This window comes from Tursiops truncatus, chromosome 13 (assembly GCF_011762595.2).
Source record: "Tursiops truncatus isolate mTurTru1 chromosome 13, mTurTru1.mat.Y, whole genome shotgun sequence".
Classification (NCBI taxonomy): Eukaryota; Metazoa; Chordata; class Mammalia; order Artiodactyla; family Delphinidae; genus Tursiops; species Tursiops truncatus.
This window is the reverse complement of record NC_047046.1, coordinates 27212648-27240286: the sequence shown is the minus strand read 5'-3', so window position 1 is coordinate 27240286 and position 27639 is coordinate 27212648. Positions and strand designations below refer to the sequence as shown.

General features: G+C 37.6%; 1 protein-coding gene across 1 annotated transcript; it reads left to right on the top strand.

Annotated features, from left to right (window-relative positions):
* The first annotated feature begins 15 nt into the window (after positions 1-15).
* RNMT (RNA guanine-7 methyltransferase) lies at positions 16-26078 on the top strand. Its single transcript, XM_073790449.1, is given in 12 exon segments — positions 16-314; positions 2156-2614; positions 5011-5146; positions 8248-8273; positions 8275-8374; positions 10837-10952; positions 11999-12180; positions 12707-12871; positions 15850-15967; positions 17346-17447; positions 18375-18408; positions 21538-26078. Coding segments are annotated over 11 exon segments (1434 nt in total). The 5' UTR covers positions 16-314; positions 2156-2197; the 3' UTR covers positions 21576-26078.
* Positions 26079-27639: the final 1561 nt, after the last annotated feature.

Below are 27639 nucleotides of genomic sequence, written 5' to 3'. Positions count from 1 at the left end.
CTCAGACCGCTGGCAGTGCCGGGTCCGTGGGCGCTGACGCCCCTCCGCGCAGAGCCGGCCCGGGTTCGGGAGGCCCTAGAGCGGCTTCAGGCCCGCCGGGCTGCCGGAGCCGGAGCGGCCGGCCGCCTGGCCTGCGTAGTGGACTGGAACCTGAGCCGGGCGGCGCCGGGGCAGCTCAGTGAGTCCTTGGGCTCGAAGAGACCCGGCCCGCCGGCGGGTTGGGCGTGGAGCTCACCTGCTTGAGCTCGAGTCCCCGGGCCGGCGGTTCCCGTGAAACCTCGGGTGTGACTGCCGCGCAGGTCACCGAGATGCAGGTGTGGTCGTTCATGCGCATCTGTGTTATCTGTCGACTCTGTACCTGAGTTCTTCCTCGAGGGTTCCGAAGGACAGCCCTCTTGGGTCTGGACCTTACTCTTTGTTCACCTTAGACGTTCGGCCTCAGTCTTATCCATCTCTGGGTTCGTTTGGAAATCCGTGTCGTTTATTCTGACCGAATTGTCTTTAGACCATCTCATCTGTGGAAATATCACAGATAAATATAAATAAAATTAACTTTTATTCCCAACAGTGAATTTAGATATTACATTTACATTTAAAATTATTTATAGCTAAGGATAAGTTACATTGGTTCATTTGAAATTAAAACCAGTTTCTATTTCCTTATTAAGAAATAAATGGTAGGGAGGAGAGGATAGGGACTTGATAGTTTGGTGGATAGTTTTACTAGATAATCATTTTAAGCAGTATTCATAAAATTACTTTTCTGGGTAATTTTTTTCTCTCTGATTCATTTCTTCCTGTTTTGGCACGTCTTGGTATTTTGTTACCTCAAACCTTGGGTAGTGAAAGTTAATATCCCTTGAAACCCTTACCGGTTTAGAGTGACTTGTTTTTACCCATTCCATTAAGCGACTTTATTTCTTTTTCTGTTTCTTTACAGGGAACACCCCCCGCTTCATAATTTTCAGGTTCTGAATTTGCTGAATCTCACTGATTTTTGGACTTTTGCTTTTTCTTTTACATTTGGTTTGACTAATACAGCCTAACATTTTAATAGTATATCAGCTGTAAACTTCTTGAAGACTAATTCACATAGTGTCTTATTGAGCTTCTCTGTAGTAGGCGTTCACTCAACTTGTTGAATGACTTAATAAATTCCTGTCCAATAAATAGCTCACTTATTTTTCTCCCCCTCCCATTTCACACATAGGCTTAAGAACATTTGAAAGAGACTAATGGTCATTAGGTTGCAGGCTGGGTCTTGAAACTTCTTGTCCACCCATTTCTACTTTCTTCACTTTCTACCTAATTCTGACACCCATTACAAAGTAAGGATTTTAGAAGTCAACTGTAGGTTCCCAGACTTCTCCTGTTCTTGGCTTTCAGTGTCCCTAGGCCAAAAGAAATACCTAGCAGTTTCCCTTACTAAATAGTTTAGTCCAAACAATTTAATAAGCGTGTCCTAACAACTTTGTATTTAAAAATAATGCATGGATTGAAAAAAATTGTGTTTAATTCTTAGCTAACCACGAATGCATACTAGTGGAATATGTACATCTGTTGAGTACTGGATATCTTCTCAAGCCTTGAGATCGGATTTGACATCAACTTCGTTTCCTGTTTTACACTGATTTTCTGTGGTACCACCAGTCTCAGCTTCACAAGGTTCTGGTGTCATTTAAAGAAATGTAGTGCAATCTACTCAGTTAAAACTATGCTCTATTTGAAGCTGTATCTGTGATATTTTCCAGATGTCAGATGTCACTACCTTTGCCTTAAATTTTGAAATATTCTCCTGTGTCCATATCGGTTTGTTATAGTGTCCATCGCACATTTGGGGAACCAAGGCTGTAGGGTAAGGATCAGGATAGAAATGGAACTGACTTCATTTACCACGACTTCGTCAGTTTTAATGCCAATGGTGACTTTTATGGACAAGATTGTAGAAGTGTTCTGGGATTATAATTAGTACTTCCACATTAGCATTTTCAGAAATTCATATGCAATATATATCAATATTGTTTTCAATATTCTTTAATGAGGTTTTTTAAACTCTTAGTTGATCGCTGAAATTAAATGACTAGTTTCTGGTTTAAATTGTTTTTAAAGTCTTAGCATTACGTTTACAAGTAATATGAAATTTTTGCCATTCCAGTGTTAGTTCATGAAGTTTTACCATCTATTTAAGTAATCAAAAATGGAAAATTCTGCAAAAGCAGAGGAATGTGAAAAGATCTCTCGTGAAGAGGCAAAAACATCAATAGATTCAGAAACAGAGTCTTCATGCATTGTTAATGAAAACACAACCTCTCCTGGGACTGGGCTTTCTGAAAAGGCTCCTACTTGTGGGCAAGTAGACACTCCAAAAAAGAGAAAAATGGAGTTTGAAGATGATCTTGTAAAGGAAAGTTCTAGTTGTGGGGAAGACACTCCATCCAAGAAAAGAAAACTTGATGCTGAAATTGCCCCAGAGGAAAAAGGTTCTGGTGGTGATGAAGGCATTTCAAGGAAAAGAAGAATGGAAACTGATGGTTTTCCAGAAGATGAACCTACTGGAGATGGCACTCAGAAAAGGAGAAAAATAGAACTTGAAGATGTTCCTGAAAAGCAAAAGGTATTTTGAGTGTATTTTCTTTTATTCATAATGGAATATGTCAGATTGAAATCTGGAGCAGTTGTGAAATAATACCTTTTTTTTTTTACATAATTTTAATAACTTAAGAATGTTCTTTTTTTAATTTAATTTTTATTTTATATTGGAGTATAGTTGATTTACAATGTTGTGTTAGTTTCAGGTATACAGCAAAATGATTCAGTTATACATATACATATATCCATTCTTTTTCAGATTCTTTTCCCATATAGGTTATTACAGAATATTGAGTAGAGTTCCCTGTGCTGTACAGTAGGTCCTTGTTGATTGTCTATTTTATATATAGTAGTGTGTATATGTTAATCCCAAACTCCTAATTTATCCCTCCCTCCCACCTTACCCCTTCAGTAACCATAAGTTTGTTTTCCAAGTCTGTGAGTCTATTTCTGTGTTGTAAATAAGTTCATTTGTATCATTTTTTAGATTCCACATATAAGTGATATCATGATATTTGTCTTTCTCTGACTGACTTCACTTAGTATGATAATCTCTAGGTCCATCTATGTTGCTGCAAGTGGCGTTATTTCATTTTTTTTATGGCTGAGTAATTTTCCACCGTATATGTGTACCACATCTTCTTTATCCATTCCTCTGTCATGGACATTTAGGTTGCTTCCATGTCTTGGCTATTGTAAATAGTGCTGCAGTGAACATTAGGGTGCATGTATCTTTTCGAATTCTGGTTTTCTTTGGATATATGCCCAGCAGTGGGATTGCTGGATCATATGGTAGTTCTATCTTTAGTTTTTTAAGGAACCTCCATAGTGGTTGTACAGTTTGTACCAGTTTACATTCCCACCAACAGTGTATGAGGATTCCCTTTTCTCCACACCTTCTCCAGCATTTATTGTTTGTAGACTTCTTGATGATGGCCATTCCAACCCGTGTAAGGTGATACCTCACTGTAATTTTGATTTGCATTTCTCTAATAATTAGTGATGTTGAGCATCTTTTCATGTGCTTTTTGACCATCTGTAGGAATGTTCTATTTTTAATAGATATCATCTTAAGATAGAGTAGGGTTTTAACTCTTGTAATTTAGTTATTTTCTATGTAGGTACAACTTCTACTAATGAGATAATTTTTATCTTATTTCGGAAATCTTATTTAACTAGAAACTTGAAAGGTAGTTTTTATAGTTTGCTTTTTCTTAGTACTTTCAAAAACACAACAGTGTAAGGTCCAGATGATTTAATTAGGTGTTCCTAATTAATTTTTAAATTTTGTTTCCCTTTTAACTAGGTGTTCATTTTTTTCCCTTTTTAATTAGGTGTTCATCTCTTTTTTTTTCTTTTAATTAGGTGTTCATCCTCTTTTTTTTCCTTCGTAATTAGGTGTTCATCTCTTTTGTGTCTGAAGTATTTGAGATTATCACTTACAATGATAAATATCAAGATGATACCCAGCTTTACATTCTTTTCTTAATGTAATTCCTTAAACTATGGTGTTTCCACTTCTTATTAGGGTAGTTACATACAATTTTAGCTAAGCCTGGTATTTAGCAAGAATATTATAAAGCAAGGGATAGCAAGTGATTTTCATCTGGAAATACTATATTGTGGCGGGATCTGAGTTGGAATCTGCATTACTCAATGAATGAGTAAAATTCTGCCATCACTCCTCAGGAAGAAAGTAGCAGATAAGCCACATGTTTGTCATTGGTGGAATGCAAATCTTTGTAACAGAGAGGAGCTTGTATCATAAATGTAGTTTTTAAACTTTTACTAGCAGTGGAACCCTTTTTTCAAGTGAAAATCGTAAACCTTTTACCTATTTTACATGTCAGATGAAACACTTTGGTTGAGCAGGGGAGTGGGGGGATCTGAAGCCCTTTACCTTCCTGGCATTTTTGCAGAATGCTTAGGGTCTTAGATAGAGAGCACAAATTGAAACTTGAATTAGGTTAATAGCAAATAATAGAAATCACTGACACTGAACATAGCCTGTTGAGTTCCCATCTCTTTGTGTATATTATCTCACTTAATGCCCACAACAATTTTATAGTAATATAATAAATGTATTATTTCTATTTTATATTCTTGTAGGAGCTTCATCCACTGACTGACATTTACTGAATTGAATAAATCAGAACTCTGGAAAAGTACTGGTTTTATTAATACATTAACACCAAAATTCTATAGATGAAAATCAAGATGAAAATTTTTTAATGTTTTTAAAAATAGGGAACAGGGGAAAATCTTCCATGTGATTACAATTAGGATTTCTGTGGTTATGCCATTGCTGAATGAAGTTTACCAATTTCAGTAGTATTTTATCCGTATATAGGTCAGATGCTCTTTTAGACTAATTTTTTTCATGTTCAGCTTCTTAATTTTATTCAATTCTTTTATTTTCAGAACTTGGAAGAAGGACACAGCTCAGCAGTGGCCGCTCACTACAATGAACTCCAGGAAGTTGGTTTGGAGAAACGTAGCCAAAGTAGAATATTTTACCTAAGAAACTTTAATAATTGGATGAAAAGTGTCCTCATTGGTATGTTTGTTTTTTGATTTATAGTTTTGAATTTTTAATTTCAGCTTATGTCTCATTTTTACTCCCCAAATGGTTAATCATACACAAAGCTACTAGGTCTTTAGTTACTATTCATTTAATCATCAAAGCTTGGCTTTATAAGACTGGAGCCAAAACTGAAACTAAGCCTTTTAGGTAAATTTTTTTCATATTTACTTATGATTGACTACATAAGATAGCAATGAGTGTTTAATTAATATTAAGTTGATGAGTTAATCAGGCTTTCAGAAGGCAGCGTGCTTTTACATTTAGAATCAAGCTAACCTAGTGCTATTAAATAATCTATTTTACTCTAATAGTTTTGGAGCAATGATATATTGTTGAATTAAACATTTGGGTTCCATTAGGTCAAGAAAATGGACAGTGCCATGATCTTTTATCTCTAGGCCTTTAATGAGTTGGTAAAGGTCATCATGTGTATTGATTGTCCATTGAACTTGTTTTTTCTTCTGGGGAGAAATAAAGTTTACTTTGAGGATTGATGAAGACATTCAGCTTTTTAGACAGCATTTTATGTATGGAAACTCACCTTTGATATTAAAATGGAAGTCAGTGGAGGAAATATGATTCAGAATATATTTATTGCTTTGTGTACAAGTATATTAAATAGTCACTTACCTGAGATTAGAGAATTTTTAAAAGCCAGTAGATTTTGGAGTTCTTCACAGAAAGGTTTTTTTTAAATTTTGGTTTCTGTTTTTGTTTTCTAAAAAGCCAACCTCAGAAAAAGTGAGAATGCTTTCATATTTACACTGAAAAGAATAAAGTGCTAATTATGGCTACTTTCTACTAGTTTTAACAATAATTTAGTAATTTTAAAAGATAAATTATCCGTTCTGAGAAGTGTCAGGAGTGGGAACTAGACTCATTATTTCGAACACATTTTAATATTTTTCTTTGTTTTATTATAAAAATAAGACTTATTTGACTCTGCTACTTGTCAGCCAAGGTAAATGAATAAACGAACTTCTTTTTATTTATTTATTTTTTTTTTAGGTTACTTATTATGGCATTTTTGCTCTATACTCGTAATCTTTGGTTGCTGTTCCTAATTTCTTTTCAGTTTTTCTCTTCCTTTCCTCATCATCCTCAGTAATGCAGATAAGTTATCATTGAGTATTTTTCCTAATGTGTTGTTTATTTATGTATTTATTCATTGAGTAAATATTTTTAAGTTCACTATTTTTCACATTGTTAGTTGTATTATTTTTATAAACAGGGATATGGGTAGTTTTTAAAAACACGTATGTCAGACTTGGCAAAAATTTATCTCTCAGCATATTTATGGTATTATTTCTTCTTCAGCTGTTCCAGCAACTCTCTCAATGGGTGCTTTGCTATCTGCACCTGTCTTTCTGGTCCTGCTGTAATCAGTGTGGTCTGTGCCAAATTCCCTTGCTGCCTTTTTTCTTTTTCTTCTCAACACCCATTCTTTGTCATTCATTTTCGCTTCCTTGTTGCTACTTATAGCTAGTGATAGTTGAGTATGATGCTTGAATGTGATAAAGATATCTTTGAATAATGTTTCATGAAGATTTCCCCTCTCATTAATCTTATGTGGAAATAAAGAGATTTTATAATTCTTATTTTCACTCTTTCCGTATTATATTTTATGCTGTTTTTTTTTTTAAGATTCATAGCAGAAAGTTGAATATGGAACACTTGTACTTCTGTGACAGAGAAAGGCAGAAGTACTTATACAGAATATTCTAGCAGTCAAAATAGTACACATAAGAAATAGAAAACATTAAACTCAGAATGATAGACAGGAAGAGTAGATCTAGGATTCAGTATTTTATCCAATTTTAGAATTGCTGAATATTTCATTGTCTAAGAATATTAATATGCCTTTAACTTATGTTTGAACCATTTGGCTATTGATGTAAGGGACATGCTAATGTTATTCATTGGATCTTAATGTGATTTTTGGTAGATTGGGATAAAAGACTCCATTTTTATTTCAGAGTTTTTAAGAATTCTGATGATAGTAAAATTAAGAGGTATGTATAGTTTTTTGACTAGTTTAGAGGTAAGCTTGACATCTTTTATCAAAACCAAGGTCTCTTGTGATCCCATAATTGTTACATGTATAGTAAGCTAAACACTTAGCTTTGGAAAGAGAACTACAAAAAATTATGAATAATTTTTTTCTTATCATGAGCAAGTGTTGGGTATTCTTGTATTAATTAGAATTTAAAATGTTTGCTATTGACCCACCAAGGTCACGTGGCTTCTTTGTACTATTAAACTTCTTTTTAATAAAATGAGAGAGAAAAAATAAAATGTTTGCTATTTAATGTTGAATCAAATTCTGAAAATAACCTTCAAAAACCTGTCTTAGCTTCTAAAATACCAGACACATACTCTTTCATCTTTAATGCTGAAGGATCAAGTTAATTAACTCTTAGTCAAATTTTGAAATATTTTCTAGAAGTTATGAATTAATTACATAAATGAATGTGTTTATATTACACTAAGTCCCCTACACAAGAACGAGTTTTGTTCTGAGAGCATGTACATAAGTCCAATTTGTTTGTAAGGCTGACAGAGTTAGCCTGGGTACCCAACTAACACAATTGCTTTATAGCACTATACTGTAATAGGTTATCATAACTTCTCACACATATAATACATAAAAAACAAACATAAAATATTTTTAAACTTACAGTACAGTTCCTTGAAAAGTACAGTAGTACATTACAACAACCCGCGCTTCTTAGCAGTACCAGCTACATCACCACTGCTTTTACAATAGCTTCTGGACCTTCGGGGCTTGAAATAATACTGTACTACTGTACTCTGTACAGTACTTTACCGTAAAATACACAAAAGCACAATCACTTGTAGAGCATGCATGTGACAATGTACGCCAGACACATGAACTAACTTACGTGATTGGACATAACGAACACACATTCACATCTTTGAAAGTTCTCTAGTTTGAATGTAGGGGACTTACTGTACGTGTCAGGCAGAAGTTAGTAGGTTATTAGGAGTAACAGTTTATGCTTTAGTAAAAATGGAGAAGAGATCATTTGTTATGACTTAATTTTCTCTTTTAGGAGAATTTTTAGAAAAGGTGCGACTGAAAAAAAAAACGTGATATCACTGTTTTGGACCTGGGATGTGGTAAAGGTGGAGATTTGCTCAAGTGGAAAAAGGGAAGAATTGACAAGCTCGTTTGTACTGGTAAGACAGATAATGGCATGGGAAAGAATAATTTGTGGTCTGTCAGGTAAATGTAAATAAGAAAGACCTCATTATGGACATAATACCAAAATACCTTACCACAAGATGTCTGGGGGCTAGGCATGAGATGGGTGTTTTCTAAAATGAGTAATGAGACTTTACTGATGGTGTTAAAAACAAGGATGATTGGAGTCATGTTGGACTCCATGTTTGAAGCATAAACTTGGAAAGGCTTTCACTGGTCAAAGATAGGATATTTTCTTCATTAAAAAAGAGAGTGATTACAAGGGACTTCCCTGGTGGCACAGTGGTTAAGAATCCGCCTGCCAATGCAGGGGACACGGGTTCGAGCCCTGGTCTGGGAAGATCCCACATGCTGCGGACCAACTAAAACTAAGCCCGTGCGCCACAACTACTAAGCCGGTGTGCCTAGAGCCCGTGCTCCACAACAAGAGAAGCCACCTCAATGACAATCCTGTGTACTGCAACAAAGAGTAGCCCCCACTCGCCGCAACTAGAGAAAGCCCGCGCACAGCAACAAAGATCCAACGCAGCCAAGATTAATTAACTAATTAATTAATTAATTATTTTAAAAAGACAGTGATTACAGTGGATTGAAACATGAAATAAAGGGGAAAAATCTCGTTCACACTTGGAGGGAGCAAGGAAACTTACTCATTCTGAAATTCATAAACTAAGGGAGGAAGTGGCGAGTATTTATCTTCTCTAACCCTGTATAAACCATATTTCAACGTAACCAAATGGTTGAAAAGAAAAATACCTCTTTACTGAAAAATCATGATGAATAAATTTTTCCACTCTTGGTAAAATAATAGATCTAAGCTATTAGGTGAAAAGTTGATAGGAACTTAACTGGATGAATCAAGTGCCTGAATCTGCTGGTCAGTCTTAACCCTGAAGAGGGACAAGATGATGTCATGTTCCTTGCTGTGGGAAGTGCCCAGCACCACCTGTGGAGTAGTATTGCCTAAATCGGCACTTGTCAGAGTTTTTGGTTTTATGACCACAGTACATTCTTAAAAATGATTGAGGACCCCAGAAAGCTTTTGCATATGTGGTTATATCTGCTGATTATAGAAATTAAAACCAAGAATTTAAAAAATATTTATTACAGATAAAATGTAGTGAGAAGACTGGCATTTTAAAAGTACTTTTGCAAATTCCTTTAGAGTCTGGAATAATAGAAGACAACTGGATTCTCACACCTGTTTCTGCATCAATATGTTTTGATGTGTTATTTTATTTGATGAGTAGTTGTGAAATGGAGTATTTTAATAGCCTTTTCAGATAATTGAGGATATTCATCTTTGATACTACATCAAAATTCGGCAAGTGGTAGTTCCTTTAAAGGTTAGTTACAGCGTGGAATCTGAAACCATATTGGTGAACTTTTTGTGTTCCGTTATATTTAAATCCATTGGTCTATCTTGCACTTCGCCCTGCAAGATTTTGTAATATTTGGAAAATAATGTTCACTAAAGTTATGCAAATCTTCTAAATGTTGACATCAGGAAATCACATTTGTTTAATATCACCATCGGTCAGAAAAGTCTTAAGTATTGGGAAGATGCCCAGCCGGTGGTGGTAGATAAAAGTTTGTCAGAGTTGGAACTTTCACTTGAAAGCTCAAATTTATCATTGGTAACAAATACAGTCCGTAGTTTTCATGAAATGACAGGCTCATTTTTTTCACTATGAAGAAAAGGTCTGCCAAATTCCAAAGTCTGAATAACCAGTTTGTCTGTCAGTGGTTCTTTAAGTGAAACAATTTTGTGTGAAAAAAGTGGGCAGTACAGCTTACAGTGCAGTCACACCAGTCCTGTTCAGGCAGACTTTGTTATGTAGCAGAAATGTTTTGAAGATTTCATAAAATTAATTTTTACTGCTTATCAAGGACATTCTTAAATGAAATTGGATTTTTTCCCCCTTTTTTCTTTCTGTGCTGGCTTATAGCAGTGAAGAATATATCAAGTATTACCAGTACCTTTGGTGCCCCTATCTTGTATTCATGACAAAGTACCCACCGTTGCTTTTGTACCTGCAGTGCAAATCTCAACACTGGGAAAAGGCAAATAACATTTTATTAAGAAACTATAAAGAGCTGGGCGTATAGTGTTAGGTTTTATAATCCAAATTGGAATTTAAACTTTCTGCTTTTAACTTTGAATAAGCATTTAAAAATCATGGTAGAACTTTTCTGTTGTCACTACCTATTGAGAAAGTGGTTAATTCCTTTTGAAAAATAAGAGGGCATTTCCGTTGGAACAAAAGACTTTCTTCTCTTTTGTTTTGAAGGAAATAGAACATTTTTGCTTTTCTAAGGCTAGATTCGCTGCCAAAGTTTAAAAGTTGAGATGAAGTCTAGATTTGTGCCATTTTTGCATTTCCGTTTTAACTCTGTGGGCCTTTGTTGACATTACTAATACCCGTCCCCCTTCCAGATATTGCTGATGTTTCTGTCAAACAGTGTCAGCAACGGTACGAGGACATGAAAAATCGTTGTCGTGATAATGAATATATTTTCAGTGCAGAATTTATAACTGCTGATTGTTCAAAGGTATGTTTTTTTTTATTTGTTTTTATATTTTAGTATGAGTAAATGGTTTGCTTTAAAAATCAGCTCATTTTTTAAAAATTTGCTTTGAAACATTAAAAATCTTTAGGACATGGATTTTGAGTTTCAACTAGAAATTCCATTAATGATAAATTTCCTTAAATGACCCAGTGAATACTTCTGGGAATTTTTAGCTTTTAATACTTTTACTTTGGAAATCATTTGTTGCTTCTCTGTTTGGACACGATTTATTTTCTAGTATTTTGAAATAGATCTGCACTTCATTTTGTTTACCTTGTAATTTGTTTGGGTGGTTTCCCAACATATCACAGTCTGGTGACACCTGTTTCCAAATCTCTTTAACAGCTGAAGTTCAAGACTATAGAGGCACTCGAAATGCTGGAAGTCCCCCCCTTGAACATTTCTTTTCTGACTCCTTAGCTCATTGAACTATTATAGATACCTGTAACCCTACACATTTTGTTTGCAGTTGTGAAAGTGGAAGGAAAAGTGCTAGAAAGTTGGAAACCTTTAAAAACACTTCTGCGTTTTAAAAAGGTGTCCCAGGGAGTTCCCTGGTGGTCCAGTGGTTAGGACTCAGTACTTTCACTGCCGTAGCCTGGATTCAGTCCCTGGTTGGGGAACTAAAGATCCCGCAAGCTGCATGGCGCAGCCTAAAAAGTAAAAAATGTCCCAAAGACCAGCTTTGTGTTTTTTTTTAAACCCAAGTTACTGTTCAACATCATTTTACTTCAGTTTTCAAGTAAAGCCAGTTAAAGGTTCAACTCCTTTAAATGTCATGTTTGATATATTTTTTAGCATTATTTCAGAATCTCTAGTTTTTAAAATTACTGTGAAAATGGGAATCAAATTCTATTGAATCAGAAAGAAAGAACGTTTTTATTATGATCTTTATGATATGTAATGAGAAGGAGTAGGTTGGTGGGAGGTCATGTCTACTTTTAAGGATCCTAATTCTAGAAATTAATTCACTAAATTTTTATGTCGCAGCCAACTTCAAAGTCTTGACCCATTTTAATTTGTTTCAGGAACTTTTGATTGATAAGTTTCGTGACCCAGAAATGTGCTTTGACATCTGCAGTTGTCAGTTTGTCTGCCATTACTCATTCGAGTCCTATGAGCAGGCTGACGTCATGCTCAGAAATGCATGTGAGAGACTGAGCCCTGGAGGCTATTTTATTGGTACCACTCCCAATAGCTTTGAATTGATGTAAGTACTTTTATATGTTGTGGTTTATAAAATACTCAAAATTAAGCTTATTTTAGAGTAGCAAGTGTTTATTAGGAATAAAGTTTACAGAACATGCCGTGTTGATCTTATAAGGGCTGAGCACTTTGATAATGTATTTGAGTAGATACTCAAATTTTAAGTTAAAAAGTTAGATTTGCAGATGAACCTTTAAAACATCTTTCTGTGTAAGTTGGAGATTGATGTTACCTCCAGCCAAAAAGCCAGAGGTGGTATTGCTAGACAAACTCCAGATCAGATGTGAGGCATTGGGACTTAACCAGCTGTCATGATAGTGAAACCTACTTCCAGCATAATTTTATTAGTGAGATTGTTAATGATCTTTTAGTGTATCGCTTCTTAAAAGTAGCTCAAATCCAATTAAAAGCTAATCTTTATAAAATTGCATCATGTGTGTGTCCCCCTCCCATATTTAATCTGATCAAAATAAATTTGACCTAATAACAAATTTAATCTTTTTGTTTTGGTTTGGGGATAACTTTTATAGAAGACGCCTTGAAGCTTCAGAAACAGAATCATTTGGAAATGAAATATATACTGTGAAATTTCAGAAGAAAGGAGCTTATCCTTTATTTGGCTGCAAATATGACTTCAACTTGGAAGGTGTTGTGGATGTCCCTGAATTCTTGGTCTATTTTCCATTGCTAAATGAGTAAGAATGTCATTAATCTGTTAACTATTCTCTTTTTACGTAAGAGAGAAAGAAAAGGAAAAAAAAATCAGTATTTATGTTTGTTTCTTATTTTAAGTGGAATCCTAAGAAGAAGTATAGCCTTATTTAAAAAAAATAATAATAATAACTTCAAATCCAGGGTTGGTGGCATAGGTCTCTTGCAGCCTTACTCATTTAGTTTCTTTTATTCCTGGAATTATTTCATCCTGTAGGCAAGAAAGGGAGCCTGTTGCCTGCGAGTTGTGGAAGAAAATAACTGACACTATAAATAGCAAAAGACTTGTTTTTAGGTAACTGCTGGTACTTTGGTAACATAAAATGAGTCTTCCCAAAGTAGAGATCCTCCTTTTGACAGGGATAGGTATTAAAAGTTGTTTTATATTTCTCTATAGTTTATGAAATGGCCTCTGTCTCACGGGCAATGGCAATAATAAATTGATTATTCAGGAATGAGTAATCAGGAATTCCTGATTCAGGAATGTATTCACTCATGCACCTGAATTCCTAGGAGTCCTGGCAAACCACAGGCACAGGGAAAGCTGAGGTTTCAGGTAAGGCCCCAAGGCCTTTTCTTGGTCTTGGGGGTCTCCCTGATAGGGAACGTGGAAGAGTCCAGTTAAATGCAGGCCATGTCACAGCTGACCAAACATTTCCTTCTTTTTAAAACAAAGCCTTTATTAACTGAGGAAGAGGAAGAGCTTTACTTTTTTACTTATATTTGGCTGCTGATTATTTGAATTGTGTCTCAGGCAGCTTGTAAAATTATGGGTGTAGGATTTTCAGGAGTTCTACAATATATAAAAATGATATACAATAATATGAGAAAATGAAGTAGCATGTGACTAAACATGGAAAATACTATGCACAATATAAATATGAACTATAAAATTAAAAAATTTATATCACATTTTCCTTATAATTAGCAAACTTTGGGGAAATGTTATGCTCTTCAACTTTATGAAAGAAAAATATTAAACATTTTTAGTATGTTTTATATGTTTGGTATGTTAGCTTGGTGTTTGGGGTTGACAAAGTTGGTGATTTAAGTATTCACCAAAATATAAAGAATAAAATGAAAGTTTTTTTTAAAAAATGCTAGGCATACACTAACAATTTTTTTTGCTTATATTGCCTAATGATTATAAACATATAAAGTCATAAAGTATCACTTTAATATTTTAAATTTTTTTTAATTATTTAAGACAGGTATTCATTCAGGGAGACAATCAGAAAATGCATAGGGATTTTGAGATACCCTTCTGCCATTTCGTTAATTAGCTTTTACATGGCAAACCTATTCAGATTGGTCAAATTGAGTCTCAGTTCTTTGTAATTATGGTATTTCTTAGGGTTAAAGCTTGGTTTCATTTGTAAAGTCTCATTTTGGATATTTATGATAGAAAATGAACTACCTGGAATAGAAGAGGCTTTTATATTTACTCATGTTGTCTTTCCAAGGAGCGCTAATGCTAATTACAGGGACTCCTGCCTTACGTATGCCTCTTAAATGCAAATCCAAGTGGCCCGCAAATGTTTCCTTCACTCTGTCCCCTCATCTGTCACCTCACAAGTCCCCTTTCAGACTTTTTCCCTTTCTTCCTCTCCTTTTGTGCTACCTGAAATCATCCTCAGGTTCCCTTTTGTTGTCTACAGCTACATAGTAATCAACTTCAGCAAATGCACTCGGAAAAAATAACACACGCAAAGCATAACGGGAGACCTAATGTCATTGAGGATTTAAGGAAGCCACCTTGGAAAAAGTGATGTTTAAGTCAACATCTAAAGGCTGTCTAGTTGGCCAGTTGGAGACTGGAAGGGAGAGTGTTCCAGGCGTAAGGGACCCCGAAGTGGGATGGACAGAGCTTGGCTAGTTCAAGGAGCTGAAGGAAAGCCATTGTGACTGGGCCTTAAGGAATCAGGGCCCAGCTGGCTCAAGATGAGGCAGCACTCCTGTATAAATGAGTGCCTTAGAGGCCATGTTAAAGGCTTTTGAATTGTGCCCTAAGTGTGCTGGAGAGCCAGTGAAGGGTGTGAAGGAGGGACGTGACCTGTGCACTGCTAAAAGCATAATCTGGCTGCAGTTGGAAAATTGGTTGAGGGAGGGTAAGAATAGCAGCGAAACGAGCGAAGTGGTACAGCTGTGTGGTGATGGTGTTGGAGCAGGATGGTGGCGAGTGACGGGGTCAGAAGTGGGCCTGTTTGAAGTGTGTTGTATAGGTAAACGGAGAGGACATAGTGGTGTGCTGAACACTGGGCATAGAGAGGGGAAGGCGTGGATCATTAGATAGATTTACTGAAATAGCAAAGACTGGCAGAAGAACAGGCTAGTGGGATTCAGCCCTGGAGGTGGAGAGTTAGAGCACCCCTGTGACAGTCCTGGTGGAGATTTCTAGGGAGCAGTGCAGTGACAGAGGCCAGGACTGAGCTACCGTAGCTGTTGGCAAGCTGTATACATCAGGGAGTGACAGTGAGCAAGGTTCTGGGCCACACTTTTCAGAACCATGACATTTGGAAGTTGGGAAAAGAAACCTGTAAAACAAACTGTGAAGAAGCAGTTCAAGATGTAGGATAAAAATTAGTAGTGTGTCTTGCCAGGGAATCCAGTAGATGAAGAGACTATTTTAAGAAGGAAGTTGGCCACTATTTTCAATGCCACTGTGAGGGATCAAGTCAAATGAAATGGAGTTGGTAGAAAAGTGTTCCTTACAGCCTGTGGTCCCCATCTCACAGCCTTTCATTTCATTTCCTGGCCTGTTATGTTACTGGAGTTCCCTGTGACCCAGTGAGATTTAACTGCACATTTCCTTCAGGTCAGTGGTGTGTTGCCCTTCACTCATTTTCCATGGTCCTCTTGTGAATTTGTAAAGGTTTTTAGTTAAGCCCAGAAGGTGTTACTGTTGCGTGTGGAATTACAAATATTTTGGAAGCCTTTTCATTAAATCATCTTTTTTGGACAGAATGGCGAAGAAGTACAATATGAAACTAGTCTACAAAAAAACATTTCTGGAATTCTATGAGGAAAAGATTAAGAACAATGAAAATAAAATGCTGTTAAAACGAATGCAGGCCCTGGAGGTGAGTATTTAGAAAAGGTGTAAAAATTCCAGGTGGTAATAAACTTGTTTGGCTGTCTCTGAGATTTCTTTCAAGGCCATGTACACACTCAGTATTTATATAAGTTACACAGCTTATTGGTGCCAACTCTAGACTCTTCAGCACCTAGGACAGAGCTTTTTTTTTTTTGGCGGTACGCGGGCCTCTCACTGTTATGGCCTCTCCCGCGGACGCGCAGGCTCAGCGGCCATGGCTCACGGGCATGTGGGATCTTCCCGGACCAGGGCACGAACCCGTGTCCCCTGCATCAGCAGGCGGACTCTCAACCACTGCGCCACCAGGGAAGCCCTAGGACAGAGCTTTAACATAAGAGTTCTCAACCTCAGGACTGTTGGCATTTGGGGCTGCTCTGTGCCCTGTAGGATGTTCAGCAGCACCCTGGCCTCTCCCCACTATGGAAGTCCAAAAAACTAAATACTTTTTAAACAACAAACACATAGCTAAATTTCTAATGTCTGATCTTACTGTAGGATACTTATAAAGGGGAAAAAGAAGATAGCAAAGTAAACATTCCTGGATCAGTTTCTTAAAAATTCTTCAGGAAGATGTACATCTAAAGTGGTTCCTTGCTAGCTAGTTTGTTGTAACAGGGCAAAGAAAGGAATTAAAAGAGTATATAACCTTTACAGAGCAGATGGTTGCTACATGAGTGTGTAATTCATTGTTTTTATTTACGTGCATTACAAAGCACTTTGTAGCATAAAGAGATGTTAAAATGGATTAAAAATAGTGCTCAAAGTAATTTGAATAAACATTTGTCCAGCATACCTTTTAGAACAGCATTGTTTTGAGGCCCTTCTTCAGATTTTATGTAAATATGGAGACAACCTGTATTGGAGGCTGGATATTTTCCTTCTCTTCTGGAACTCCCAAGGTTCTGTTGACTGAGCATTTCGTTTGTATTATTTCCAGTTGCTGTTCATACTTCCATGGCTGCTAAGTCACCATAATGTTCAAATGAATGTTTAGCCCTTCTGATAACTTCCTTCAGCTTAGAGTCGTAACAGAAAAAGCCTTTGACCAGGAGTCAGGTGGGTAAAGGTGTTTGCAGCCAGTGGTCCTTGGTGGCAATTCAGGATGCTATTCAGTCCCTGTGTAGACTCTGTGATTGTAGATACTCTGATCATGCTCATTGTTGACCATGGCAGCTGCTTTGTTCAGAGAGGATTCCCTTCACTCCTTTTTTTTTTCATATTTCAAAAGTATGTGTAGTTTGTATTCCTGAAGTAATACTTAAAGATTACTGTCTTAATTATTTTATTTCAGTGATTGTGTGTTTAATTCTGAATTGTAAATTTCAGTGTAATGTCTCAACTAGGAGTTTCACTTGCTTCCCTAGCCATATCCTGCAAACGAGAATTCCAAACTTGCATCTGAGAAGGCGGATGACTATGAACATGCAGCAAAGTACATGAAGAACAGTCAAGTGAGGTTGCCATTGGTAAGTTTTTATTTTTTAACATGCTTTATAGAAAAATGGAAACTTAGGAAATTATTTCACTGATTTATAATACTTGAGTTCACTGAGTTGCAAATCAGATATACAGTAGTCTGTTTCCCCTAAGTTGTGATAACTTTTTATAACTGTAGAATATAGAATAAAATGTACTTTAACGAACTGAGAATGGAGGAAATAAGGATGGGAGAAAAGTTATAGGCTTGGCTTGAGAGTTTTCTTGCTATACCATTGTATCTTTACCTGGACACTACTGACTCGTGGTGTTCCATAGATAAAATTCAGGGGCTTATGAACTTAGATGGGGAAAAATTACATCTTCATTTTCTCTGACTTCTATGTGGAAGTTCACATTTTCCTTAATTATGAATGCTACATAATTATCACTTCTTCAAAATTATATTAGTCACTAAACTTACCACTGTATATCTTGTTACTCAGTGCCTTTGCAAAGTAGCAAGTACATCACTAAATACAATTTATTTCCTTTGTATGATACATACTTTATTTTGTGATTTCCTTTGTAAAAACACAAAAATCTTATTCCCTCCTGCAGTATTATTTGATGTTTCAAGATAGGCCTCTTTTTTTTTTTTTTCCATTTTCCAAGTTAAAAAATGTAAGCTAGATAATTTTTCCAGTTACACACGAATACCCTCTTTATGCAGATTCACCCTTTGGTTGAGACTCAGTGGTTTAGAGAATTGGCAGGAGCGCAAAAGTGGTGAGAAGATGGCATTAAAGGTTAATCTCATTGATTTATTTTATATTCAGATCACAATAATATTAACAGTAAATTGTATGTGTATTTATAATGAAGTTAGGGTTTTGGAGACCTCTGTCCATTATTGAAAAATAAGTATATATGTACTTGCATATTCAATCTGAAATTTTCTTTTTTTTAAATTTTAGGGAACCTTAAGTAAATCAGAATGGGAAGCTACAAGTGAGTATATCATCAGTGTAGATTTACTGACATTTTCAAAAATTGCTTCAAAGTGATTGTTAAAATCTGAAAACTTTAGAATTTTTCTGACATATATTAATTTGTATGAGGGGGTGATTGTGTTATACACAAAATTCCTATAAATGTCTGATTCCCCATCTTGCACGGCTATTTAGTGCCAAGAGAAAATATATGCAGGATGTTCCTTAACGTAAACTTTGACGAGCATTCTTAAACATTTTCATTGTCTACTTGTTACCGTGAAGCCATCTGTATTTGACATCTTTACCTTACATTTCTGCTGGAAATTTTGGCTTATGGAGCAGTTCCATGTATTTTATTTGATTCTGGCCTCTCTGGCGTTGACAGTGAGGTCATAATAAATACTAGAACATTTAGTGAAGCAGCACTGAGCAGGATGTTTTAGAGGGTGTGTGGTTGGGAACAGCCATGATGTAGAGACATTCTGAAGTGAGGCACCTGTCTTTGGAGGAGAGGTCAGAGGCCTGGCCAGTCTGTGAAGTCCCAGAGCCTCCCTGCCAGGATGTGATACCCTTATATGGTTGCTCTGACGACTTAAAAGGTAGTTCCCACTCTTTGGTTAAATATTTGTTGATTATGTTGAAGGAAAAATCAAAGGTAATCAGAGATAACCCATTTGATAAACATTTTGAATATTAACTTACATAAAGATCTATGAAAGGGCTTTGGAGGATAAAAAAATAAATGTTACCTCTCTGCCTTCCAGAAGTGTACTATCCAGTAGAAGAAACAGACATAAATAAGTGACTTTTGGGCACACTGTTTTACATGCTGAAGTTCCTGTAATGGGGAAAACAGATGAAGGAGAGATTAATAAAAACTAGTGAAATCTGGAAAATAATAATAGTTCATATTACTGAGTGTTTAGCTTGGGCCCAGTCGCTGTTCAAAACTTTTCCTGTGTTATGCCTCGTTTAATCCTCACAGCTTTGTCAGTAGACTACTATTAATTCTGTCTTCTTTTCACAGATAGGAAAGCAGGCAAATAGCTTGGCTGAGGTCAGAGAGCTAGCCCAGGTGCTCCACACTCGCAGCCATGGCCTCATGGACACCCACGGAAAGGAAAATTCTTAGAACTTGCTGATTTGGAGAGAGAGGAAAAGGGAAGAAGGCACACTTTGATCCAGTTTCAGAATATTGGTGACCTCGGTAGAAATGGGATTGGAAGATACTAGAGACGTAATCTCTGGCAAACGTAGAAATATGTGCAGAAACCGACACATTTCTTTGGTTTCCCTGGAGTGGAGATATGCCAACTACCTTAGATGTCCCACCAGTTCCAAAGTGCTGTGTAACAGAACGACCTATGTCAAAGGTCGTGATGGTGGTGCTGGCTGCAGATGAGCACTGTATTTTTATATTAAACATGGACTTTAGCAGTAATATACAAGTGAAGAATTAGATGCTCCCAGACAGTTGAAGAAGAGGTGGGTTAGAGAGGAGAAAAGCAATAGGAAAGGAACAATGGCCAAAGGGCAACCAGGGTCAGTGTGTCAGGGTCCATCTGCCCTGTGATGAATTACATTTTTCTAACCTGGAGGGCTTTGTGGGCTGGTGCCACAGTCTAAGAAGCTATATTTTAGACTCCTACTGGTCTAATCATTTAGCTCGTATTACCAGAGCCTGCTGCTCCTCTAGAAGATGCTTTAAATGTGGAAGAAAAGAGAATTGTTGCTGATCTGCTTTTAGAAGTGGTTTAAGTTTCTTTTGTTTAAATCCCAGTTGAAATGCTGGCACAGAAGGTGTTTTATATAATTAGTGAGACTTCCAGAATTTTTGAGTAAGAAAGGAGAGAAAGTTATTCATTGCTGATCTGAAATTAAGCACTGGTTTTATATGACCCTAGATCCAGGCAGGTCAGGACTGCCAGGTTATCTGCAGTGGGTATAGATGTGTTTGGGGTGGGTTTGGCAGCGTTTGCTGCAGAAAGAGCACTTGGAGTGCACGGCAAGCTCAGCAATGCCAGCCTGTCCTGAGCCTCAGGACTTGCCAGTGAGTGCTTTAGGCTGCTCTGCTTCCTTCCCCTCAAGAAGAATCCACAGTGTTGATGATCACCCTGCCTATTTTCTCCCCATCTGTCTATTCTGCTGCCAGCCATATTTATTTCTCCTAAAAGACTCAGGAGCTAGAGAATGAGTAAAGAATAGCATGACCAGAATGATGTTAGGGGAGACTGCCGTGGTGCTCCTGTGCAGGCTGGGTTGGAGAGGCCGAGGACTCGAGGATTGGGAGGCCCTTATGTGGTCTGCTGTCCTTCATCCGTCCCCTGTTCTACAGTTGACCCAAGGGGCGAGGCCTCCTCATCACGTGGCTTCTTATCTCGACTTGCTGGGTGAATGTTCTAGTGAACACCCTGAACATTTTTGTGATGTTTTGAGGATTTTTCTTCTCAGTCGTTTTCATAATCATAAAATCTATCAGTATCTTAAAAGAAGATATAAGAAGTTTGAACTTCATTGTGGTTCAGAATGGGGAACCATAGATGCATTTAGATGTCTTTGAGTGAACACATCAAAGCCGGAAACCTTATTTAAGGGAGAATGCTCTTGGGGCTGGGACTGTCGATTATCATGTGGCTTTTGGCTCACTTTCCTTACCAGGCCCTACGACACAACCACTGGATAACTGGATGAATTTTAACATGCACGTTATATGTGTTCCTTACCATTTTTATTAGGGTTTTTTTCCCCTCCTGAGTAGCAAACTTAGATTACCCCTGCACTCATAGTAGTGCAGTTATTCCAGGTAAAAAGAATTAAATCGTAAGGTTTTCCAGTTTTCATTTTCTTTGCTTTTATACTTGTTTTTTTTCCTCAAACGGTCAGTAGAGATTTTTAGAGCTGTTAAATTGGTTTTCTCCAGGGCTGTGATGTCACTATTACAGTAAGTGGATATTTGTGTTCAAGTAAGCAGATATCCCATATCTGCCTAAGTATGACTCAAAATTATTGAAGAACTCCGAGAAATAATGGAACTTTTCCTTTTCAAAAGCTGCTTGAGAATTTTCACCAAATTATGAACAAGACCAAGATTGTTGCCCTGAGGATGTGAGAAACCAAGCTCTAACTTTAATTGTTTTCTTTTCAGGTATTTACTTGGTTTTTGCATTTGAGAAGCAGCAGTGAGCACATCACATATGCAGTAGCACCAGAACAGCTGTGTTCTTTCTTGTACAGATTTGAATGGTCCATCTTCCATAGATCTGACATCCTTGTTTAATTTAATTATTCTCAACGTGCAGGATGCTGCTGGAAACTACAGTGTATAAATTCAACATTTGCTGTCTGTGACAGATGAACTTTGTGTGTGTATATAAGAGTGAGTCGGGACCTTTGTCTTTAAAAATCTATTTTTAAGTAATGTTCTAAGAATTCCATTTGCCTCCACTCTCTTAGCTCATAAAAATTATAAAATGACTTGTTAAAACCTCTGAGTTCTTTCGCCAGTGCTCTGCTTTGTCCAGTGTTTATTTACAGTATTAAATTTATTGCAGTTGTAGAATTGGTGAGAGAGTGTACTGATTCGGAGGTGTGTGTACTTATTTCCTTAGTTTTGTTAGTGTTTTTCAAGATTAAATGAATTGCGTTCTGTACAATTGAATGTAAGTGTTCAACATATATTGCTAAAATTATAAGTTTAAAACTAAATTTTAGATGGTCATAAAAATTAATTACCTAGAATTTTAACCAGTTATTAAATTTCATTATAAATAATAACTACTTCATTTGCTAATATGATGCAGTTTTAGAACTAGATAGAACATTTCAAATTCCAGCATAAAATTGTTTTGGATTTGGGGAGCTTTCTCTTAAGAGTTTCTTACAATAGCAATGACTGTTTCTAATTATCAAGGATGTAATTCATATCTTTACTGAACCAAAATGCCGTAGGTGCTTTTCTCAATGTTTGGTGAACCTCTCCCATGTGAACCTGTTTGCACATTTTCTTCAGCTTTATATATGGAACTGCAGTTGGGGTGGCGGGGTGGGGAGCGGGCGGCAGCGTGGTGGTAAAGGAAGCTGACTGAGAGACTTCGTAGGAATTCACCCTGATGATGGGTCTGGGTTATGGGTGCTGCATGCTGTAGATCCGTTACCCCCTTTGGCCCAGAAACAACCAGTACCTGCTCCTCTGTCACCACGTTGTACTTGGCACAGTGGGTCTGGCGTCTCGTCCCCATTCACAATTTGCATGTGCCATTTCAGAACCCTTAAGAGTTATCAGCCCTGGCTTCTTGTGTGACTCTTCGGAAACTGACACCAGTGTGAATTGTTTTTCTTAATTTATCACTGTTTAGAAAACTTGCCAGTTTTTTATATGTAGTGAAAAATTTAAAGAGCAAAGCAGAGTAATTTATACATGCTCCTTTAAAAATCACTTATTTCATGCATGGTTTTTAAAGACATTTCTTTCTGTAATTATCCAGAGAACTTGTTAAAAAACTGTAGTCTCTTAATTTGTTTATGTGTGTTGATTGTTCACGGTGTTAGAGTAGCAGACCTTCTAGCAGGACAACACAGGTTACCTAACTTCCATTCCTTCCACATCTGTCCATCTCCAGACTGTTACCAGTTTGCAGAAATGGTCATTTGCCTTAGTGGTGGTTCACCATAAGTCATTGGGGAAAATAAATAGTAGCAGTTCTGCCTGGTGGCTGCCATTCACCAGCTGCAGTTTGGTGCTGGTGCTGGTGCTGGGGAGGTAGGGGTGGTGAGCTCTTGGTGTTACATGCCCAGGTTCATTTCAGTTCTGGGGGAGGTGCCAGAAAGTATTGTGATAGTTTGGGTAGAGTATGAAAAACTTCTCTGTTATTTCCTACCACTGTCCTCATGTAATGGTCTTAGTTTATTCTAAGCAAGTCATAAGGCATATTTTTAACCTTCTTCTGCTCTCTCCTACTCCATGGGTAATTTGGGAGAGAGAAGAATCCCCAAAGGATGGAGTAATTTGTGATGGCAAAACCAAGAGGAAAGGAAGGTGGGGTCCCCAGGCCTTTAGTGGATAGAAAGGTGCACAGAGAGCTGGAGTGGGCTCTCGGTCTGAGCGGGCTGGCATGTGTGGAGGGGTGTGTGGAGGCTCGCCAGCCGTTGCCCTTCGAGCTTTGGTGGCCTTGTTGCCTTCTCTGCTTTTCCTCCCTGACGTCTCCTGCTGCAGTTAGGTGTCTGGGCAGTGATTGAAGAAGAACTGCCATCACCAGGGTAAAAGCTTGTGGGACGATTCCACACACATCTGCAGTCTAAATATTTGGTGATTTTCTATCCAAGACTAGTGGAAACTGTTAGGAGTGGTAGGATGGCTTTTCATTGTCAAGCCAGTGATGTAAGCTGCTCTTGGAAGTGGCTCAAGGGCATTTTCAGACCTGCCATTCAGTTTGTCCTCTGAGGATGAAAGTAGAAGTGAGAATCAGCTACAGCATTTGTGGAAAGAAATCGTGAGGAATGGGCTGGGAACCTGGCTGGTTGTGGTGTAACTGAGAGCACACAAATGGAACTCTTTGGCCCTGGAATCCAATAAAGCAAGGGCCCCACGTAGCCAGTGTTCACAGAGAGAACCTGGCCGTTTCCCACTGCATTCTAAGGGGGTTGTCGTAACCTGCGGGTGGTGACTGTGCACTTGGGCCACCAAGCCTCCACTCCAGTGTGACTCCCCAGAGAAATTTGCCTTCAGAGAGAGAAGGATTGATTAGAGACTGTGACTTAAATTAACTAATCTTTGTGATGACTCTGAAAGGTAGATTATCAGTACAGGGTTTCCTAGCCTACCCCTCCCCAAACTTGGAAATTGAGGAAGTATGATTGCTGCCTGAATTCACGTTAATAGTATTTATAGGGCATCAGAGCAGAGTGGTGGGGTACAAGTGAGATGGGCTTGGAGGTGGGAGTGATGTGCATCAGCAGAGGAGAGACCACAGAAGCATTGTCAGCTGTCAGCTGTCAGCTGTCCAGATCTGCAGTCCCTTTAGCTCTTCTGGGTATTTATTCAGCCTGTCTTAGTTTATTGCATTATGTTATTTTGATAAGTCTTCACGTATCCTAATGAGGATTTGGCTTCTTGTGCAAATCTGCCTGTGGGGAAGTACTGCCAGTGTAAATATTCTAGCTACTGAACATGATTAATAAGAAGTGACTTTTTGTTGTCTACCTCAGGTTTTCAAAGTAGAGGCCAGACCCAGGGACCACAGCCCTGTAGTAACAATTGTACCGTAATGCCCATGGCCGTTTGGTCAAACAGGAAGCATGGATGTATGATATCACCACCTCCCTGGTCGATGTTACATCAAATGCTACACACCTGATAGGAAGTTTCTTCATTTCTCACCCTCTGACAACAGCATTTCTTTGAAGGCAGTCGATAACAGTGGCTGATGCATGCATTTATTTAATGATAGACTTATTTAGTAGATATACGTGGGGCTGGGGGACAGCCAGCTCTTCTCCACCTCATGTCCTTCCCAGTTCCTCCTCCGTTCCCATTTAGCCCTGGAGCATGTGTGCCTGCTTCTCACTGCACTACCTAACAAATATAGGGCACACAGGAGTACTCTCCTGGGTTTGCCTGGCGAGACTCGGGTGAGCTCCAAAGCCCTCTGCTACCTAGACTTACCCTAGGCCGTGTGTTCTTGGGGACAGTGTACCCTGGGTAAAGCCATGTTGACAGCTAACATTTACTAAGTTCCTCCCTTATGTCAGTCACTTTTCTAAATGTATTATATGTGATCCTTAAAACAACTGTGTGAGGTAAGCACCATTATCCCTGTTTTAATGATGAGGAAATCGAGAGACAGAGAGGACACAAAGTTGCCCACGGCAAAGCCAAGATTTGAACACCCCATAACCCCCAGGTCGGGCCTGCACTGCAGTTGCACATTACATGCCTCCTGGGCGTTAGGCCTAAAGGACTCCTTGCTCATCTGCTACCTGCAACTGGAAACATTAACTATTGGAGCTCCATCCTTTGGGTGCAAAACTGATACTTACTTAAATGTTCCCTGAGAGGAGCATTTACTCCTGAGTAAGGATTTGGGGCAGAGAGAGCAGGAGGGCCCTTGAGTGTACTAGGGAGGAGGGTAAAAAGTGAATAATTCATAGGCAGGAAGGCAGAGGTTTAAACTGGGATTTCACATTTTGGTAGGCCTATTCCTTTAGCAGCCAGTCCTAGAGCAAATCTAGTTTGTTAGGGGCTGACACCATTTGGGAGTGGCAGTTAGGAGTTAAGAGGATGGCGGAGAGGAATCATCTCTTCAGTCTGAGCTGATTATCCAGGCAGAGGCACATTATTTTGTTTTAACTTTTTATTGAAGAGTAACATACATATATATATAAGTTGGTGTTTTTCGCAAACGGAAAACGTGCATATGGTCAGCACCCATATCAAACAATACAGAAGCCCCTCCCGCTCCCTTACAGTAGCTGCCTCCCAAGGGTAACCGCTATCTCAACTTCTAAGAGCATAGGTTACTTTTGTCTGTTTTTGGATGTTATATGAAAAGAATCAAACAGTATGTATTCTTTTGTACTGGCTTATTTGGTCTACAGTGTGTGAGATTTTTGTTGCATGTATTTGTACATGGTTCTTTTTCATGGCTGTATAGTATTCCATTGCGTGAATAAACCACGTTATTTATCCAATGGATGTTTGGTTCATTCCCAGTTTGGGAAATAGTATTAATAGCACTGCTTCAAATATTCTAGTCCGTGAACTTTGGGGCACAGGTACTCCTCTCTGCCTAGGAGTAGAATTGCAGGGTCATAGTACAGACATCATGCTAAGCTTTATTGGACTCTACCCAACAGGTTTTCCAAGTTCCAGTTGTCCCACTTTTCACCAACACTCAGTAGTGTCACATAGTGGTATCTCATTGTGGCTTTAGTTTTCATTTTACTGATTCTTAATGACATTGAGCACTTTTCATATGCTTATTGGCCTTTGTCCTTTGTGAAATATCTGTTCAAGTTTTGCCCATTTTTATATTGGGTAGACTATCTTTTTTGTGTTGACTTGTTGGTTTTTAAAATATGTTTATTCTGGATATGAATCCTTTGTGGAATGTATCATATTGTGAGGATATATTTGGTGAAAAGAAGCTCTTAATTTTAATATACAATTTACCAATGTTCTCCTTTATAGTTGGCACATTTTGTTTAAGAAGTCTTTGCATATTCCAACCAAGATCATGAAGATGTTCTTCTGTGTTTTCTTCTAAAATCTTTTTTGTTTTACCTTTCACTTTTAAATCAGAAATCTTACTGAATTTATTTTTGTTAATAGGATTTAAGGTAGAAGTTTTCTCTTATGGATTTCCAGTTGTCCCAGCATTATTTATTGAGAAAAACCGTCCTTCTCTTACGATACCAGTTTTCCACCTTTGTCATGTAAAAGGTGATCATATATGTGTGAATTTGTTTCTGGACTCTTCTGTTTCACTGATCAGTTTGTTTTTCCTTGTACCAGTACCACACCATTTTAATTGTATCTTTATAATGGATCTTATCAATAACAGAATACAAGGATAGCTTTAGCTTGCTAATTGAGTTAATTGAGCAAAGTGGAGAGTGGTACATGATGAATGCATAGAGATAGGTAGGAGTGGGAGAAATCTGTTATTCTAAAGTCAGTAGAAAGCCACAAGAGGATTATACGAATGAGGTCATTTATTCTATGTTTTTAAAAGATAACCCTGATCCAGCAAGGGTACAGAAGACTTGGAACAACCCTATCAACCAACTTAAACTAAATGTCATCTATAGAACACTTCGCCCAACAACAGCAAAATGTACATTCTTCTTAGGTGTACATGAAATATTCTCCAGAATAGACGATAGAACTAATATCAATACAATTAAAAGGATTAAAACCATACAAAGTATTTTTACTACCACAGTAGAATTTAATTAGAAGTCAACAGCAGAAGAAAATTTGGGAAATCCACAAATATTTGGAAATTAAACCAAAAAAGATTTTAATAACTTGTAGGTCAAAGAAGAAATCACAAGGGAGATCAGAAAATATTTTGCACTGAATGAAAATCAGAACACATCAGGATGTATGGGATGAAGCCAAAGCATTGCTTAGAGGAATATTTTTGGCTGTAAACACCTATATTGGGAAAGAAAACAAAGATCTCAAGTCAATAACCTAAGATTCCACTTAAATAATGAGGGGGTGGGAGAACTAAACGCAAAGTAAGAA